The following is a 21,790-nucleotide window of genomic DNA, read 5'->3' on the forward strand; positions in this document are numbered from 1 at the left end:
TAATAGACACTTTCACATTTGTTCATTAATTTATTCAGTTTTAGCAACGAATCTGTAGTTTATGCCTGATTAATAAGTGAAGTTATATAGGTAACATTATCCCCAAGTTACAAGTGAAGAAATTGACGTTCAGTGAGGTAATATAAATTCTTCAGGATCTGAGTGTCAGAGCTAGAATTTGAACCTAGAACTGTCTTGTCAAAATTTTTTCTTCTGTTCCAGTGCTATTAGCTTTTTTTTAAAGCAATGTTACTGTTTCTTCAGATGAAATATTAGTGAAGTCCAGTATATGAAACTGATAAAGGTAATACTGCTTTGATTGAAGAGTAGGTTTGGCAGGGATTGGGGGGACTGTGCAGTTGTTTGTGGGTGGGATCCTGCAAGCTCTGGAGTATCCTTTTAGGTACTTTTGGAATCTATAGGAATCTGCTAACAGCGTGGACTCCTTCTCTATTGAGTGAGCATAGCCGTTTGTTAAATTTTATAAAGTCTCAGCTCCTTTTGAAGGTCATAGGTACAGTGTGCCTGTTTTTCTTGTGTTTCCTGGTATGTCTGTCTTCCACAGTGTAGTCCCTATTATCACTTGGTAGCATTTTCAGTTCATGTGAATATGTATTGGGATAATGGTGAATCTCTTTTAACTTCGTATTTCTGTTTTCAGAGTGTTTTAATTAGAATTGTAATGTGATTTTTAATTTAATTTATTTTGGAACATCTGATAACTAACTGTTCTTTGCTTTTCAGATTCTTTTTGTGGCCAGATGGGTTTGTATGGACAGGCTTGTCCATCTGTAACTTCATTAAGGTGAGTCCTTTTCTTTATTTTTTATTGGAACATGTAACATTTTAAAACTTATGCTGATTAAGTCATTTTACAATGAATTTCAAGGTAGGTTCAGAATAAAATATTGTAGATTTTTTTTTACCAAGCACAGTGCTATTGGGTGGGGTGGGGAGATATTTTTGCTTGCAGAAATTTTTATGGAAATGGAATTTGGATCTTTATATAATTTCCACTCAGTATATGCATTCTTGTTCATAAAATAATATAATTTCATACTTCATTGTCTTTCCTTTTTTTTTCCTTTTTACTAATCTGTTTTCTATACATCTTAATTAGAAAATATATAAAACATTCATTTAGATTGTTTTTCTAGCAAGTTATTAAGTAAGACTAAAGATGCTTATTTTGAACCTCTTTATAAAGAATGTTATAAACATAATCCCTAGATTACCCTCATTTACAGTAAAAGTAATAAAATGTAAAAAGATAGCTAAATTGTTGTGTACAACTCATTGGTTTCAGATTTTTTGAAGTTACTAACTCCTTTCTACAAATTGAATCTTATGTAAAGTCCAGTGAATAAATCAGATAAATGTGAAACTTTGCTGCTTGTTTAGACTTCTGTGTTCTGCCTTTATAGTGATCCCTGGGGGATCGCTGAAGTTCTACAGAGCAAACTTTTCTGAAAAATAATCTAAACTTCATCTGTTATTTGAAATATTTCAGACTAGAATATAAAATATTGATGCTAGCAGTTACTAGTTACATGTTGTGTTTCAGCCAGCTGTATGATTTGTTCATTCATTCATTCAACATATTGTGGTCCTGGTGTGTTGACAGGCACTGTTCTGAATGCTGAGGCTACAGCAGTGAATAAAACAATTAAAAATCTTACAGTCGTGGAGCTCACATTCTGGTGGAGGGACAAATAATAAACAAGATAAGTAAGAAGTATCTATTAGAAAGAGACAGTAATGAGGGCTGTGGAGAAAAATAAAATAGGGAAGGGGAGTAGGAAATATGATGTGTGTGTTATTTTAGATAGGGTACTAGAGAAAGCTTCACTGAAAAGATGACCTTTGATTGAAGACCTGAAGTAGTGATGGAATGGGCCATATATTGGATATATCGACTATGAGCATTCCAGGCATAGAGAATCAGGGGTGCCAAGGCAGGAGACTGCCTTATATGTTCGAAGTCAGTGTGACTGGAATAGAGTAAGTGATAGAGTTGGAATTACCTGGCTTTGGAGGACAAAAGGAAAGAGAGGAGAAATTTAAAATTGCTAGAGCCATGATGCACAATCCAGGAATACTTAGATTTGAGAGAAATTCTGGTTGTCTAGAATTCTGCAATAGAAAAATGAGCCATGAGAAGTGAATTTAAGAACTTGAATTCTCAGTAGACCAAGGCTCGCTATCTTCTTCCTCAGTAGAAAAGCTGCACTCCTCGCCACCTTGTTATTTCTTTCCATAAGAATGCATCTTCCATCTTGTATTGGAAATAGCTTGTTTTTCCACTTTGGTGGTTTTTTGCCCCCTGTAAGCAAGGGACATTCGTATAGCTCAAAAAAGAACTTTTTACTTTTATTTTTTGAGATTGTCTACTTTTTTCCATTTCTAAACTGCTCTAGGACTAATTTGACTTAACAGTGATTTCTGCTTAGTATGAGGGGAGGAGCCAGTTTACCTTTTTTTTTTTTTTAATATTTAACATGTTGGACACAGAACACATGAGAATTTTTGCAACTTAAATCTTCCATTTGATTGAACTTCCTTAAAGATATTTTAATTGTGAAATATACAGAAACAGATCTTAAAGTCATCATTGGCTGTGATTTTTATATCCTCTTATTTGAATATTTATGTTTAGGTTTAACCTAAACCTGTGTATGACATTGAGTTAGGAATAATACATGCCTCATTTTTTTTTTTTTTGCTTGATAGATTTATTGAACTATCTATTGAAAAGAATGATGAGAGAGAAGAGATACCATGAATTATTTCATAATTTGCTCACTGTGTTATAATTCTTGTATACAGTATTCTAGAATCAAAATTTCTTATGGATATAACTGTAAATTTAGCATTTAAGTCAACTCTGAGAAGTCCTTTAGAATTTGAGTCCCAGTATTTAGTATCCATATATATATATATATATATGTTTATTTCTGTATTATTCCATGTACTCCATTTCTGAAGCAGAGAATTCCCATTCTCAAAAGTATGTATAGAAAACCATTGTCTTCCTTTTATTTTTCTAAGTAAGGGAGGGAAGAAAAGAATGACTGCTTTGGGTGAGTAAAACTGGGTTACTTATACAAACATAAATTTTAGTTTACTTTTCCATAGAATCTCCCTAAACCAGAAACAGTCTCCTCGGCTATACTACCCAAACAGAAATAGAACTAGAACTCTTGAAGTAACTCGCACACACTGACAGAATACACGTATAGCTTGCTCATGTGCTGTTCTTCTGTTGTATATACTGCCTGTACATCTAGAAAGTGGCCAGACTCAAGCCAGGAAACATATGAGTCAATGAATAAGAATTGAATGTGTGGTTGGGAATGGGAAATGTGAGTTTGTAGGTAGATAGGTAAGAGTGGAAGCGGAGCAAACAACTTACCTATAAGTGAAAGAAGGGAGTGGAGTGAAAAATATGTGAAGTATTTAGTAAATTTGATGGGTAGAAAGGGGTGTTTAGTATATTAATTAAAACTGCCCCTCTCTCCCAAATATTTGGGTAAATAAGTTTTGCTTTCTATAGATGGTATTTGATCCTTGTTTAATTTGAATGTGCTGGTTAGAATTATTTTTTAAATTAAATAATTTTAAAAATATTTTTTTGTGGTTAAAAAGAAATATATGTCTATTTTAGATTTGGAAAGACAGATAGCCATTGTTAATATCTTCATATCACATAATTTTGAGGTAGTAGCTCCTACATGTGCATTAGAAAAGTCACCCCACATTTTCTTTAAAAAATGGTTACAAAAAAGAAAATAGTTACAAATGGTTTTGTGGTGATAGCTAAGGGATACTCTTTAATTTTAACTAAATTGCTCTTACCAACACTTTGGTCTTCTTTAACTTTGTAGTATAGGTAGAATTGCATTTTGACAAGTTATAACCTTCTACTCTATGCAATGTGACTGTTTCCTTGTATCACTCAGGTTTTGTGGGAGGCAATTTGAACAGAGATAATTCATTAAAAAGACTTGCTAACGAGATAAAAAATTGTTAGCTAAGTAATAGAAAGGGCAGAAAATATAATTAGAAAGTTTCATGGAGACAGACAATATAGTTTGTACCTGCCATCCCTAGGACTGGGAACAAAGGAAACAAACTTACAGGAATGGCCCTGTGGAACTGAAACATAGACCTTTGAGAAAGTACTGCATGTCTGTTGTTGGTGTCTGAGCTTGGGGGAGGACTCCATGCACCTGAGACCCAGACCTGTCATGAGGAGGTGCTTGACTGCTGGTGCTTCTATCTTTTGAGTAGGTCTTGATGAAGCTAGTTTTGCAAATGTCAGAAAAAATTGCAAAATGGATCTGCCTGGCTGCTACTGGAAGGTTCTGTCAGAATGAAGAAGCTATTGGCAGAGTTAACACTCTTAGGAAGCTGAAAGAATAGATAGAAAGGTGTAAGTCTCTTTCCCTTCCATCCTAGTGGTCCATCTTTATTTAGCCTTATAAGAAGAGGCCCACTGCCAAGACAGAGTTGTGCTTTGTAGAGTCCCTACTTCATCACCACGTAGCAGAGTATGGGGGTTGGTTTGGAGCAGAGGTACAATAACTTAATCAACATAGTTGTTCCAGCATACTGCTAAAAAATATGATATGAAAAGGTGCTTTATCAGATCTATTTACAAAGTCACTGTGGTTTTAGTGAAATACCTGCACGTTGTTAAATAACCCTTGAAATTTATAAACATGTAAAATTATATTAAAATTCACAAATAGTATTTGCCATCTGAACCTCTACTGCATTCATACCCTGAGTTTGGATAGTAAGGGTTTGGGTAGTGAGAGATACTGGGTCATCCACATCTATTCAATTCCCAAATTTTGGATAGCAAGTGTGAGTTCAGATGGTGATGTATCTGTTTTCTGTCATATAGTTGCATCTTAAGTTTAGCTGAGTCTCTTTGGTTCCTGAGTTTGAAAAAGATGTATTTGAATAGTGAGAAATACCTCACTAGTATTTTCAAGTACAGATTCATTAAGAGCACAGTTTCACTGAAAAAGCAAAACCTTTCCTAGAAATTATTTTATTAGATAAGTAAATACTTATATGTATTGATACTTACTTCACATATTGTAGTGATAGGCTGTTTTATAATTTGGTTTGGTTAAAACAGAATAAATGTGATGCTTCAGGCTTGTTAAAATGGAGCCCTTCCTGCATTTCAGAATTGCCCAACATTAGAGGATTGATTCTGTGATTTACCTTGTATGTAGGCTGGGATGCTGGACTAGCAGAAAGCACTTATTGTAATTTCTGGTGACGTTTACCACCTTTACTTAGGATCTCTTCTTCCTATTATCTTTTTCTATTTTTACCCCCCCTGCCCCCACTCTTTTCTCTCCTTCTCCCTTATTGGTTCCTTTTATTATTGATGTAGTCTTTCTAAGGAAAGATAGGGGTATTTTAGTGTCAGAGAAGCTCATGTGTTAGTACCCCAGATGAATGTCCATGACACATGGCTATTGGCACATGTTGCACAGCACAGATAACCGGAACTTTCTATTCTTACAGAAAGTTCTCCTGGACAGTACTGCTCCATATCATCCTAAATATAGTTGAGTTTTTGATCTAGGATGTCATAATGCCCTAGGCCTCCATTTCTAAAAATCAGGTATTGTGAAATATCATTGACTGTTTATTGACCTAAGGACATATTATGAAAGTTGCTTTTGTGACTGTATACTGACTTTATAGGCATTTATGTTCTTAAATAAAGGCATTATTTAAGCCCTTTAAATGTATTAAGTTCCTCAACAACTGTATTATTATCTTCATTTCACAGATGAAGGATCTGAAATAAGCAACTCGAGGACACACAGTTAATGAGGGATTCATACGTAGTTTAGAAAGAACTCCAGAGGCTATGCTTGTAACTATTAAACCTGCTGCTCCTCAGCTGTCCACATTTATCATAATTTAAGCTTTTTTGTAAATGAGAGATGCCACATAAATATTCCACATAATTGAGGATTACTATTTTAAAAAGTGCAAAAGGAAGATATCAATGCATTAGGCTGTGGAGAAAGTGACAGAAAACCAGTGATTTGATTTGGAATACATTGGCTAAAATTGAAATAAAAATCTTGTTCCAAAAAGTAGCAGTCTTTTTATAGAGAGAGGTGATGGAGAAATGTAAGTTCTTATGAATTCAGATGTGGGAGAGGGGAAAATTATATCAGAGGCAATAGAGAATGAAAAGTATCACTAAATATAGGGCAAGGCAAAAAGTTTAATATAAAACCTGTGCCTACCAATAGTGCACACAATATAAAATAATTATGAGAAATAAAAAAAGAAGCAATTATATACAATTTGATTTAGGGAGCCTATTTTAGTCAGGCTTTGCTTGGTTGCAAGTAAAGGAAACGAGCACTGGATATTATCAAACTAAAAAGAAAAGGAATTAATTTATTTGGGGAACAGTGGAATATTTTACAGAACCCAATGGTAGATGTGTCTCTTGGGAGAATGGAGATAGGAACTGATGAAAAGCTGTTAGAAACCTGGGTAGGATATTCTCTCCATTACTTTTCTATAAATTTAATTGATTGATTTCTACAGACTAGCTTTCTTTGCCTTTTTAGCACATGGCCATTCCGTATCTTTGAACTTGATAACTTCTTCGTTCAGGAGATCAGAAAAAACTGTTTCAGTCCTAATTCTAAATTCTTGGGGAAAATAATTCATGTTATCAGCTTGAGTCAAATATCCTGGTTCACATCCTTTAATTTGTTTTTGTTGTGCTAGTACAGATAATAGCATAAATATGACTTTGAGGGCCCTGGGAATGGGAACAACTCTGTGTGAAGGGGCATCATTGTGAGCTAGGCAAAACACTACAGAAAGTGAATGTGGTACAGAGCAGCATGTGTTCAGTGTTAGGTGGAAAGGAAATTTCAAGAGAGGATAATTTTAGAATTCAGACCTTTATAGTCATGGGAGTGAGTAGTGAATGGAGAATTAATTCCCACCTTTATCTCAGAATGTTCAGAGTACTCTTAGAAATGTGAATTTGAAATAGGACTTCCTGCCTCAGTTCTGTTCACTTTAACAGATATGTATGACTATGTATGTGCTTACTAGAATTCAAGAGACTCATAAAAACAACAGAAGAAAAGGAACAAGAGTGATTATTCTGCCAAATACTAGTGTTTACTTAGGTACTATTGACAGGTGTTCTGTTGAAGGTATGGGCTGAGTGGGGATTTTAAGTATAGGAACCCATTTCCTCACAGTTATGTTAACACCTTTTCCCCCGTGTATGTTAATGTCCTTTCCCATATATGTATATAATAGCTATGTAAAAGAAAAATACGAACTGTGGATGTTATAGAAAGTTAAGATTATTTGAATTAATAGAGGCTGATAAAAAGAGAGTGTGCAGGTAGTTCAGTGGTTAGAATGCCTGTCTTTCATGCAGGAGACCTGGGTTTGATTCCCAGACCATGCAGCCCCCCCCCCCCCCAAAAAAAAGATAGTGCTCCTTTATATATTATAGGTATGTCTAGATAATTCAAGAAATAGAAAACCAAAAGGGGAAGCCACTGTAGTGTAATGAGAATACAGGACTGGAAGCCATATACATAGGATAATCATTCATGCTTTTATAGCACAAATATAGTTATTTTTTGCTGTTGATTTAAAGAAGAAACTTATAGGGCTTAGATCCAATCACAAAGAGGATTATTTGTGCTTTTTAAATTGATTTTAGACATGCTAATAGGTGTAGAGTAGTGTCTCTCTGTGGTTTTAATTTACATTTCCCCATGACCGTTGTTGTGCATCTTTTTATGGGTTTATTGGCCATATGGATGTCTTTGTTGAAATCTTTTGACTGTTTTTAAACTGAGTAATTTATTTCCTTTTTTGAGTCATAAGAGTTCTTGAAATATTCTGGATACAAGTTCTTTGTTAGAGCAAAAGTTTTTAATTTCAGTAACATGTAGTGTATCAGGTTTTTCTCCTGCGATTTGCTCTTTCTGTGTTCTGAGAAATCCTTGCCTACATCAGGTTGCAAGTATTTTCAGTTTTCTTTTTTTCAAGACAAATTTATTGAGCTATAATGGACATAGTACAATTTGATAAGTTTGACAAATGTATATACCCATGAGAGCATCCCGGTGAGTCTGTTGCTCTGCTTTTCTGTCACTATGTATTTGTATTCTGCTGAATTTTATATAATTGAAATCGTAGAGTATGCATACTTTTTGTCTGAGTTCTTTCATTCAGCATCATTATTTTAAGATTCATCAATGTGGCTGCATATATCAATAGTTCATTCCTCCTTAATTTTGAGTTGTATTCTATTGGATATATATGTATCAATTTTTAAATTTATTCACCTGTTGATAGGTATTTAAATTGTTTCCAGTTTTAGCTATTACAGATAAATATGCTGTGAATATTTGTGTACAAGTCTTGGTTTCTTGGGTAAATATCAAAAGAGTGGAATGACTGTTTTTATCCCTTATTCTGTGTTCCATGTCAAACAAAGCTGAATTAGGTTGTTTGAATTTTAGAGAAAGTAAACATGTCTCTCTCCTTTTTTTATTTTTTACTTTTTAAGAAACTGCTAAAATGTACCATTTTACATTCCCACCAGTAGTAGATGAGAGTTCTAGTTGTCTCATATCTTCACCAGTATTTGGTATGGTCAGTCTTTTTAATTTTAGCCATTCTGTTATGTATATAGTGATGTCATTGTAGTTTTTTTTTCTTTTTAACTTTTTATTTTGAAATAATTTCAGACTTACAGGACAGATGTAAAAATAATGCAGATCCCATGCAGAGAAATCCAACATACCCCAATCCCCTAAGATACCCATTTTGCTGTCTTTATTATATTATTCCATTTATCTATCTGTCTGTCTTTCTCAACATTTTAGAGCAAGGTGCATGCATCCTACTTCTTGGACACATATTTTTATGTAGACTTCCTATAAATAAGGATATTCAGTTATATAACTACCTTAAGTGCAGTTATCAAGTTCAAGAAATTTAACATTGATATAAAGCTTATATTCTAATTTTTATGTTTCAGTAATGTCCTTTCAAGCCTTAGCTCCTCCATTCTTATATCCCATCAGTATTATCTATTGCATGTATTTATTTATTTATTTTTTGCATGGGCGGGCACTGGGAATTGAACCCCAGTCTCCGGCATGGCAGGCAAGAACTCTGCCTGCTGAGCCATTGTGGCCCGTCCTATGTATTGCATTTAATTGCCTTTATTGCTTTAGTTTCTCTCTCTTTTTTTTTTAAATTGTGAAAAACATATATATAACATAATTCATTCCATCCCACTTACTCCTAAGCATAACATTCAGTGGAAGTAATCACATTCACAGTGTTGCAGTACCCTCACTGCTATCCAGTACTAAACTTGCCCTTCACCCCAGCAGAAACTCAACTCAGTTTGCATTAACTCCACACTGCCCCTGCCCTCCGTTCTTGGTAGCCTGTATTCTACTTCCTGTCTCTATGAGTTTGTGTATTCTCTGATTTTTTTTGTAATTACTGTGGGGCTTAAATTTAATATCCTAAATGTATAACTATCTCGTTTGCCCTGATACCAGCTTAACTTCAATAATATACACAAACTGTGTTCCTTACATCTGTCCTCCACCTTTATGCACTTCTTGTTATCAATTACATATTTATACAGTGAGTCCAAAACCATTAATTTATTGGTATGTTTTATGCATTTGCCTCTTAGATCCTGTAGGAAGAAAAAGTGGAGTTACAAGTAAAAAGTGCAATATTGCTGTTATTTATACCTGCCCATTTTCTTATTTTGACTAGAAATATTTATTTTTTCATGTGGCTTCAATCAATTGTGTGTTCTTTTCTTTCAACCTGCAGAACTCCATTAACATTTCTTATAAGGGTGGTCTAGTGGTGACAAACTCCTTCAGCTAATGTTTATGGAAATTCTCAGTTCCTCCCTCATTTTTGAAAGACAGTTTTGCCAGATACAGAATTCTTGGTTGGCAGTCTTTTGCTTTTAACACTTTCATTGTCTTCCCGCTGTCTTCTTTCTCCCATGGTTTCCGATGAGAAATCGGCAATCTTACTGAGACTCCCTTGTATGTGACACATTGCTTTTCTGGACATTCTGATATTTTAGTACCTGTATCCAGCTAGTATTATGACAGAGCTTTCCTTGAATGCCAGGAGCTGATTGAAAAAAAAGATAAAAAGCAGATTGATCTGTGTGAGTACTCTCCCCAGGGCTTATCCATAAAATGAGCTTGGAGAATGCTTCCAAGCCAAAGTATGGGCTAACCTGATCCTTTCTGCATATAGGTCATGCCTAGGGCAGGCATTGGTGGCCCTAGGGATTCCTACCTATGCAGAGTTGTGAGTGTGCCCTCTTCCCTAGGAAGCAGTTTCCTCATCGTCCCAGGACCATGTACTGTATGTTGTATAGCCAGCAATCCTTTGCCCCAGGCAGCATGACTTGACTGCTCTTCATAGTGCTCTGTAGGAGAGCTTGGTGAGTCACATTCTACAAATGGCAAGTTCTGGGGACAGTGAATCCCTCACACCACCATCAGACAGATTGGACCAGACTTACCTGTTTGTAGTATGTGCATGAAGGTTATTCTGTTCCCTCTGGAACTGGAACCAGGGGTCTAGCTGGGAGCCTGAGCCTGCTCTGCCTTGAGCTGGTGAGGGTTAGAGGCGAGGTCACCCTATGGCACCAGGAACTCCTACTGCTTTTAAATTGCCTTTTTCTTGATTTGATGATGGTCCTGTTTCTGCAATCTTTTAACTGTTTTCTGGAGCTTTTGGAAAGGTATTTCTGCTAGTTGTTCCTAGTTGTTTAGAGCTTCTAGGGTGGGAGAAAGGGGGCAAGAGTCCTGAATTGTCTCTTCTAGTTTAAATTTGCAGTTCCATAATGACTAATGATGTTAAGTATCATTTCATGTACTTCTTTGGCATCATATGTCTTTATTTTAAAGTTTCTGTTAAGACGTTTGGCCCATTTTTTTATTGGGTTTTTCTTATTATTGAGCTTTGAGACTTCTTTATATATTCTGGATACAAATCCTTTAGGATATATGCTTTGCAGATATTTTCTTCTAGTCTGTGGCATGTCTTTTCATTCTCCTAACAGTGTCTTTCAAAGATTAGAAGTTTTTAACTTGGATGACGTCTACTTTATCAGTTGTTTTCTTTTATGTACTGTGCTTTTTTGTACCTAACCAAATGTTACATAATTTTTCTCTTACAATTTCTTCTAGAAGTTTCATAGTTTTAGCTTTTACATTTAGCTTTATGATCCATTTTTCAACTTTTTATGCATGGTATGACATAACTTATTTTTTTTTCATGCAGGTACCAGTTTTTGTATCATTTTGATAAAGTGTTTTCTTTCCCCATTGATACTTTGGTGCTTTTGTTGAAAATCAATTAACCTATACGTGTGGGTCTGTTTCTGGACTCTGTTCTTTGATTGGTCTTGATTATTGTAGATTTACAATAATTCTTGAATTTTAGTAATCTAAGTGACCGTGCTTTTCAAATTGAGGAAAGAACCTGATATCCCGTATGTACTCAGTGGCAGGTTGAAAGTTGGGGTAAAGAGAAACTTCATTTGTAAGTTACCAAATACATTTATTTAAAAGTAAAAAAAATTTTTTTTAAGATACTGAAAAATGCCAAACAAACATTCTTAGCTTTTGATCATTCCATTCTACATATATAATCAGTAATTCACAATATCATCACATGGTTGCATATTCATCATCATGATCATTTCTTGGAATGTTTGCATCTGTTCAGAAAAAGAAATAAAAAGAAAACAGAAAAAAATTCATACATACCATACCTCTTACCCCTCCCTTTCATTGATCACTAGCATTTCAATCTAAATTTATTTTAACATTTGTTCTCATTATTCATCTTTATTCCATATGTTTTACTCGTCTGTTGATAAGATAGGTAAAAGGAGCATCAGACACAAGGTTTTCACAATCACACAGTCACATTGTGAATGCTATATCATTATACTTTCGTCTTCCAGAAACATGACTACTGGAACAGCTCTACATTTTTAGGCAGTTCCCTCCAGCCTCTCCACTACATCTTGACTAACAAGGTGATATCTATCTAACGCGTTAGAATAACCTCTAGGATAACCTCTAGACTCTGTTTGAAATCTCTTAGCCATTGACACTTTATTTTGTCTCATTTCACTCTTCCCCTTTTTGGTCGAGAAGGCTTTCTCAATCCCCTGATGCTGAGTCTTAGCTCATTCTAGGGGTTTTCTCAATCTTTTGATGCTGAGTCTCAGCTCATTCCAGGATATCTGTCCCATGTTGTCAGGAAGATCCACACTCCTGGGAGTCATGTCCCACGTAGACAGGGGGAGGATGGTGAGTTTGCTTGTTGTGTTGGCTGGAGAGAGAGGCCACATCTGAGCAACAAAAGATGGTGCACCAGCCATTTCTCCTGGTGGTGACTCTTAGGCCTAATTTTAGGTAGGCTTGACCTATCCTTTGTGTGGTTACGTTTCATGTGAACAAACCCTAAGATTGGAGGCTCAGCCTATAGCTTTGGTTGTCTGCACTGCTTGTGAGAATATCAAGAATTCAACTTGGGAAAGTTGAATTTTCCCCCTTTCTCACCATTCCCCGAAGGGGGCTTTGCAAATACTTTTTTATTCACTGTTCAAATCACTCTGGGGTTTATTGGGGCATCACTCTGAACAAACCAACAAAATCTCGTGTCCTACTCAAGGTTCCATGTACGTATGGTGTTCAGTTAAGCTGTCTACATAAGTTATATTAGAAAATGCACTAGTCAAAATATAAATTTTGTACCAAATAAACATTTTTTGCTTTAGTCTCACACATATGGTAAAATTTTAAAATATTAATTACCATCTATTTTCAGCACCCTGCAGTAAGGACATTACTTTGTTCTTCCTCATGCAAAAACATTTTTTTAAATTTGTATGTTTAGTCACTATCATTATACCATTATACCACTAGATACTATTATACCACTATCATTATACCCTAGATTATACCATCAGTCTTTATCATCTATCTTTCTTTCTGATTTCATTTGTGCCCTCAGCCCTCCTCCCTCTATCTTTCTCACATTCAACTTCATTCAGTGTTTTAACATAATTGCATTGTAGTTAGGTAGTATTGTGCTGTCCATTTCTGAGTTTTTACATTGTCCTGTTTGCATACCAAATTTTTATTATAAATAACTGTGGCTTTGTTGAGTATGTGGAAGATGAGTAGTTCTATCAGGAAAAGACAGAGCCTTAAAATGTCTCGTTAAGGAAGAAGCTGTTGTTCTTGAGGAGAAGAAAAAGGTGATTAAATAAAGCCTATGTCAAAGACAGGGAAGTTGAGAGAGTTTGAAGTCATAGTGGCAAGAAATAGAAATTAGAAGCAAAAAAAATTAGGGTCTTTAGAAGCCAGTAGTAGAATATACAAGATAAGTTTTTAGGCAAGGAGACCCCTCCCCACCCCCTGAGATGTTAGCCAACTCCAATAAAGATTTTGGGATTGCCAGTGAAAGTATGGCTCTGATGGAAAGGTGTTTTGCTTACATATAGAGAAGAGATAGAGCAAAGTCTTCTTCACTAATGGACATCAGTTTCCCATAGCTAGTGGGTCTCAGTACTTTGTTCTTCACACACCACCTCTCTCTTGTGTTTGTACACTGCTGCAGTGAGGAACCCCACTCCCTTGCCCCCAGGGACAGATATACCACCATGGTTTGTGCTGGATGTTGTATAATAGGCTGCCAGAGTCAGACTATCTCCAATGAGTATTGATGTGTTCAGAATAAAAGAATATACTGTCATTTCTCTTATCTGCTAGAGGATTGTATTTTTCCTGCCAGACTGACACATCTGGTCCTGAGCATGAGATGTATTTTTGGGTTCCAGGGAAAGGCAGCAAATTGTACTTGGACTGCCCCCTACCACAAAAAGTAAAGTGGCTTTGGGTTTTTCCTAGCCGTACTTGAAATTGTATTGAGGAATCTAAAAGTAGATATTAGAATTCCTTTATAACCTCCAGAGAAAAACCCCAATGCCAGTATTTTATAATTTATATGCTCTGTGTCAGATTGTCTGAGAAGATTTAAAGGTAATTTAGAGATTGTTTTGTGGCCTTTTGAGGTTGTTTACAATTTAGGAAAAACTTGATGTCATCTCTTTGGTGTCACCAGGGAAACTTACATGTTGCCAAAGATTTTTTTATTTTTAACATAGAACTGAATTAAACTATATTTGTTGTGCTCTATACATTGTGGAAACTTTATTGACAAAGGAGAAAACAGGCAAACTGTCTTTTTGAAGGGTTTAATAATAGTGATTATAGGCATCCATTTATTGAATGTCTACTCTCTGCCAGATACTAACTGTATATTAGGTGTTCCAAGCGTATTTTGTTATTTATTCCTCAGAACAACTTTGTGGGCTTAGAGGTTTGTTTGATTTGTCCAAGAATACAGTTAAAAGTGGCAGAGTAAGAATCTAAGCCTCTTTCCATTATATTATAATATGTAAGAAACAGCATTCTTCAGTCTTTCAGGTGATACTTACCATAACATGTTTTTTGTTTTTTACTTTTTTTATTGTTTAATATAACATATTTTCAAAGCAAAGTAAGAAAAAAGCAACAGTTTTCAAAGCACTCTTCAACAAGTAGCTACAGGACAGATCCCAGAGTTTGCCAGGGGCCACCACATCACTATCCCAGACACTTTCTTCTAGCTGCCCCAGAAGGCTAGAAGGAATAAATGTATATATATATTTTTTTTAATGCAATTTTTTGATAGAGTCACACATCATACAAACCATCCAAAGTATACAATCAGTGGCTCACAATATCATCACATGATTGTGCATTCACCACCATAATCAATTTTAGAACATTTTCATTACTCAAATAAAATAAAACCAAAAACCACAAACATCCCATACCCCATATCCCCTCCCTACTGAAGGTTAGCATTGGAGTAGCACATTTGTTACTGTTGATGAAAGAATATTAAAATGTTACTGTTAACTATAATCCATAATTTGCAATAGGTGCATTCCCCCATATACCATTCTATTATTAGCTCCTTTTAATAATGTCGTACATTTGTTCTACATCATGAAATAATTATTTTTATATTTGACCTATTAATCACAATGATTGTCCACCACAAGATTCACCAGAGTCCCTTGTTCCAATATGTACCTTTCCTTCTAGTAATTTACATAACTCTAAACTTCCCCTTTCAAACACATGCACACACAATTCAGCACTGTTAATTATATCCACAATAATATACCATCACTTCTATCTATTTCCAAACACTCAAATTCAGCCTAGTTAAAAATTCTGCACATATGAAGCATTTGCTCCCCATTCTCTAGCCTCATTCTGCACCTGGTAGCTATTTTCTATATTTGAGTTCTATGAGTTTATGTAATATAAATAGTTCATTTTTGTGAGATTGTGCAGTATTTGTCCTTCTGTATCTGGCTTATTTCCTCAACATAGTGTCCTCCAGATTCATCCATGTTGTTGTGTGCTTCAGGACTTTATTCCTTCTTACAGGTGAATAGTATTCTACCATATGTATATAACACATTTTGTGTATCGGTTGATGAATACTGGGTTACTTCCATCTTTTGGCAATTGTGAATAATGCTGCTACGAACACTGGTATGCAGATGTCTTTTTGTGTCCTTGCTTTCAGTTCTTCTGGGTATATACAAGTAGTAGGATTGCTGAAACATGAGGTAACTCCATACTTAGTTTTCTGAGGAACCATTAAACCATTTTCCACAGTGGCTGTACCATTTTATATTCCCACCAGCAGTGAATAAGTGTTCCTATTTCTCCACATCCTCTCCAACACTTGGAGTTTTCTGTTTGTCTAATAGTAGCTATTCTGTCAAGTGTGAATCGATATCTCATTGTGGTTTTGATTTGCATTTCCCTAATAGGTAGTGAAGGTGAACATCTTTTCATTTGCTTTTTAACCATTTGTATTTCTTCTTTGGAAAAATATCTAGTCATGTATTTTGTCCATTTTTTAATTGGGTTGTTGTCTTCTTATTTTTAAGTTGTAGTGTTTCTTTATATATTCTAGATATTAAACCCTTATCAGAAATACGGTTTCCAAATATTTTCTCTCATTGAGCCAACTGTCTTTTCATTTTCTTGACAAAGATTTTTGAAGCACAGAAATATTCAGTTTTAAGGAGGTACTGTTTATCCATTTGTTTTGTTCATTGCTTGTGCTTTGGGTTTGAAGTCTAAGAAAACACCACCTATCACTAGATCTTGAAGATACTAAATGTAGAGACATTTCCTTCTAGGAGTCCTATGGTTGTGGTGCTTATGTTTAGGTCTTTAATCCATTTTGAGTTAACTTTTGTGTAGAATATGAGATAGGGGTCTACTTTCATTTTTTTTGATATGAATATTCAGTTCTCCCAACACTGTTTATTGAAGAGACTGTTCTGTCCCACTTCAGTGAACTTGGGAGCCTTGTCAGATATCAGTTGGCCAGAGCTGAGTGTCTACTTTGTCTCTCTTTATGCCAGTACCAAGGCTGTTTTGACATCTGTAGCTTTATAAAATGCTTTAAAATCAGAAGGCATGTGTCTTCCCACTTTGTTCTTCTTTTTCAAGATGTTTTTAGCTTTTTGAGGTCCCCTAACCCTTCTAATTAAATTTGGTAATTACCTTTTATATTTCTACAAAGTTGGCTGTTGGAATTTTGATTGATATTGCATTGAATCTGTAGATCAATTTGGGTTGAATTGACCTCTTAATGAAATTTAGCCTTCTAATTCATAAACATGGAATGTACTTATATTTATTCGGGTTTTTTGTTTCTTGGAGGAACATTTTGTAGTTTTCTGTGCACAGGTCCTTTATATCTTTGGTTAAGTTTATTTGTAGACTCTTGATTGTTTTAGTTGCAATTGTAAATGGATTTTTTTTTCACAGTTTCCTCCTCAGATAGCTCATTTACCAGTATATAGAAGTACTACTGATTTTTCAGTGTTGATCTTGAATCCACCACTTTGCCGGACTTGTTTATTAGTTCTAGTAGATTTGTCTTAGTTTCTTCAGGACTTCCTAAATAGAAGATCATGCTGTCTGCAAACAGCGAAAGTTTTAATTCTTCCTTTCTGATTTGGTCGCATTTTATTTCTTTTTATTGCCTAACTGCTCTGGTTAGAACTTCTAGCACAATGCCAAAGAAGAGTGATGACCAGTGGGATCCTTGTCTTGGTCCCTATCTTAGAAGGAAAGCTTTCAGTAGCTCACTGCTCAGTACAATGTTAACTGTGGGTTTTTCATATATACCCTTTATCATGCTGAGGAAGTTTCCTTCAATTCCTACTTTTCAAAATGTTTTTATCAAGAAAGGATGCTGGGCTTCCAGGAAGATGGTGGAAAAAAAATAGGCTGAGTTCACCCCTGCTCCAAGGAACAGCTTGCTTCCGACAGCCTGGGATTTTGATAAACGCTCTATAGTCTGTCACCATAGCAACCTCTCCCTGGAAAATAGTGTAGAGAGCAGGCAGGTTTTCCAGTCTCAGGTCTTCCTGAATTCATCCTTAATGTTCTAGGGTTCCTACATTTTTCTTCTGCTAAAGCTAATTCAGGTGTCTCAGTGTCAGGTCGGGTTCTGCCAGCCACAGCATTACCAGAATAAAAATTTTTTTTATCATCACAACCAACGTTTTTTTTTTTTTTTTGTGAAAAATAACATATAAAACAATAGATTTCAAAACACAACACAACAATTAGATATAGAACACATTTCAGAGTTTGGTATGGTTTACAATTCTACAATTTTAGGTTTTTACTTCTAGCTGCTCTAAGATACTGGAGACTAATAGAAATATCCATTTAATCATAACATGGTTCTTAAACTTTTTTTGATCCCTTAAAAATTGTTTAGTAGCCAAAGAGGTTTTGTTTATGTGCGTTATTTTTATCAAAATTTATTGTATTAGAAATTAAAACTAAGAAAAAAATTTTTATTAGCATAAAAAGACAAACTCATTATTTATGAATATAAGTAACATGTTTTATGAAAAATAAATGTATTTCTCAAAACAAAAAAATTAGTGTGAAGATTGTCATTGCATTATATTTTTGCAAATTTTCTAAGATTGTCATTGCTTTATATTTTTGCAGATTTTCTTAATATCTGGCTTAATAATAGGAGATTGCTGGATACCCATATCTGTTTCTCATTCAATCTGTTGTGACATATGTCACAGAGCATCTGAAAAAATACTGTACACTTGTGAGAAGATGAAAATGAAAAGGCAGATAACATCTTATTATAAAAATAGTTTCAACCTCTTAGTCCCTTTGAAAGAGTCTCTGAGCCATTCCTTGAGAACCACTGAATACATATAATATCATGTGTGACAGCTTAAGCTTTTATACTTACACTGAAAGATAAGACAAACTCTCCTTCAGTGATGTTAGGCCTTTGATGCTACTGATGTCCTATTTACTGGGTAATGCCATGGAGGCAGAATGTGTGGAAATAAAATTGATGGTAGGATATCCAGTACATGTTATATGATGATGTGAAGCAGTATGGTTATAAACAGAGAAGTCACAATAAACACTTTGATCCAATGGACACATAGTATTGAGAGGACTTTTGTTTTGTTTTAACTAAGTATTCTGTCTGGATATTAAGTTGTAGCTACTAAGGTGGTTTTGAGAATTCCTAGGTGAAAGGATAGGGTATATTGTTCTTTCTATCCACTCAGACATAGAGATTCCTGAAGGTAATGTGAGATTTTAAATACAAACTACAGTATTCACTTAAACCAGAATATAGTTAAGTGGGCTAAAATCTTTGATAAAATGTTTATTTTTCCTCCCTAAGCTATAGAATAGAATATTTTAAAGTTGGGAATTGTACGTATGGCATAAAAATATCTTTTGACCATATGATCCCTAAGTTTGTACCCCAAATGGAGTTCTAAGAGTATGGCTTGTATGAATTTAGAATAAGTTTTATGAATATAAGTTTTGTGGAGTAAAAAATTTGGAGAAAATCTTGAGAAGAGCAAGTGTGTATGGTATTTAAAACAGATCCTGTGAGGAAAAGGTGATTGGGCTTTTAACTTAGAGATGGGACCAAAATGGCATTACTATTATAAAACATGTGAGGAGTCCTTATGAGGAGAACTGTGACCTGTTATCATTTTCTAAGATAAAAATTTAAAGAAATTTTCCTCCCTGTAGCAGGAAAGATTTAGATTAGCCCATTAATTCATTTTTTTAAAAAAATCACAATGAATTGCCTACCTAGAACGGATTGAATAAGTTGTGAACTTTTCTTCTCTTGGCGATCTTAAAGAATATTGCTTTCTGAAATAGATAATATCAATAGACAATATGAGAGCTTTAAAGAATGACCTCATAAGGTTCTTTTTCATCTCTGATTTTATAAGTAACTCTGAAGACACAATTATGTATGCAAATGGCAGTTTCTCAATAAATCCCCCCAGTTTTGCATAAGCTCTATTGTGAAAATTCTTGGAGCTTTAGAGGAGGAAAGAAAAGTTGTGAAAGTTAAGAAAGTTGTGAAGAGTGACCTTCTATCTGCATGTTGAATTTCCTATTGTAAGTTATGATGCCTTCACCCAGTATTTTGGTTATTATTTGGTTTACCGTCTCTCAAAAAGGTCAGTGCTTACAGGAAATTTAAAGGCTCAGTTTTTTATAGTTTAATGGAGATTATTAGTTTAATGTCATCTAGTTGCTCCTAAACATATCAGAGATCAGCTGCTTAGAAAAGATGGGAGTTTTATTGGAGAGGAAAAGCGAGTAATTAATTTTATAACACTAACATTGGAAGCCAACATTGTAGGCTTAGGGCAGTGTGAGAAGGCATGAGAAATGTGCATAAGGTAGAAGTATGCCAGATCCAAACCATATTGAAATTTTAATAGGAGCAAGTAGGCTCTGCACTAGGAAAATGGAAAAACTTTTTCTTTTTTTTTGTTACACCTTTGTCTCTTCTACTAGATACTCAACTGGGGCTTTTATACTTTTACAGCTATGGACTTTTAGAACTCTTTTATGGAATAAATAGGCTCTTGTGATCTGCTTCAGAAATCATCATTACAAAATCTTTCTATGGGAAAAATGTGTTCTCAATTCTCATATGCAGTCTACAAACAAAAATTTAAAACAGACCTGCTGGGTAATTTCTTTAGGGAGAATAGTTGAAAGAGAGGGCTTATTTCCATTGAGGGTACTAAATGATGATTCTTGATTTAGGGCTTATAAGCAAAAAAATGTAATGAAACTATGTAAGAATGACAATATCTTAAAATTTAGAAAATCCTGAAGAGTATGAATTGACATTAATATTTATAGTTAACATTTATTGAGCACTATGTGCTATAAATGGTTCTACATATTTTATATGTATTAGCTAATTTAATCCTCACAGCAACTCTTGGGGGAGTGGGTAGTATTTTTATCTGCATCTTACAAATGAGGAAACTGTGGCATAAAAGAGTCACATAACTGAAAGTTAGAAGAACTGGAATTCCAATCCAGATGGTCGCACTTCAGAGCCTATTTCTTAGTCACTGAGTCAAACCTTTTTTGATGTAGGTCATTGACTATGATTTATTTATTTATTTATTTATTGACTGAAATTGAACTAAGAATAGAAATTTTGATTTTGCTAGTATATAACTATGTCAAAAAAAACCTAACAACTATTTTTGCTTGGAAATTCCTTCAATTTTTACTGCATTTAGAAAGTTGTGGTAGATGTGTTTTTTTTTTTTTTTTAAATTCACATGGAACAAATACAAACTCGATTTGTAGTAGATTATTCTCTTTTTAGGTTTTTGCCACATCGTGCTCCTTTGGCTTCTCAAACATTCATGCACAACTACCACCCAACTATTTCAGTTTGGGATTCAGAAAACAGTTCCTGTTTTCTCAACCTTGGAAGGCTTCAAAATTCTACATTCTATACAAAAGTTCAATACTCAGCTTAAATTTAAATTGCAGGCCATAGGCAGAGAATGCCTCCCTTTGCAAATCTGTATTTTCTCCATCTCTGCTTGCAACTGTAATTGGAGTTTCTCTCTTAAGATTTTGCTTTAAATGGCAAGGAGTCAGCACATGACTATGTTGTAAATTTTTCCTATCATTTTTCCTTTTGCTGTAGGCTCAGTTGGGTATGGTTTGCCTTCCAAGTTTTACAGATGACAGTTTGACGAAATCTTTTGTCATTCTTTAGTGTCACCAGCTTTCCAACCTGCAGTTTAGAAGTTCTTACTATTTGCCTCATCAACTCCTCTTTTAAGTGGTGTCTTGTTTTAGGTTCTGTTATTGTATTTTATCACTACACTTCCACATCCCAGATTCTGTATTGATTAGAAATTGCATTCTCCTGTTGTTAGAGACACTTTTATAGTATAAACACTTAAGATACCTCAAAGGTAGGCAAATATGGAAGGTAGCATGGAATGGCAGCTTCACAAACTTATCAGAGACCTAGGCTATTTATCAAGTACACCTTCTGACTCCAGATGGCTTCTTTTTTTTTTTTTAAAATCAAGCATACTTTATTGTATTCATCCTTTTTCTATTTTACAATTGCTTTTTTAAAAATTTATTTATTAATTAAAAAATTAAACAAAATAAAACATCAACATACATAATCAGTAATTCACAATATCATCACAATTGCATATTCATAATTTCTT

At 34.6% G+C, this 21,790-nt stretch overlaps 1 protein-coding gene across 4 annotated transcripts in view; it reads left to right on the forward strand.

Annotated features, from left to right (window-relative positions):
• Positions 1-21,790, forward strand: part of FOXJ3 (forkhead box J3) — a 216,204-nt gene that overhangs the window by 31,565 nt on the left and 162,849 nt on the right. For all 4 annotated transcript variants that reach the window (XM_077150035.1, XM_077150038.1, XM_077150037.1 and 1 more), the window contains exon 2: positions 745-805. In XM_077150035.1, coding sequence (XP_077006150.1) covers positions 762-805 — 44 coding nt within the window. In that variant the 5' untranslated portion in view covers positions 745-761. The remainder of the gene's footprint in view (positions 1-744; positions 806-21,790) is intronic.

The sequence above is a fragment of the Tamandua tetradactyla genome, chromosome 2, assembly GCF_023851605.1.
Source record: "Tamandua tetradactyla isolate mTamTet1 chromosome 2, mTamTet1.pri, whole genome shotgun sequence".
Classification (NCBI taxonomy): domain Eukaryota; kingdom Metazoa; phylum Chordata; class Mammalia; order Pilosa; family Myrmecophagidae; genus Tamandua; species Tamandua tetradactyla.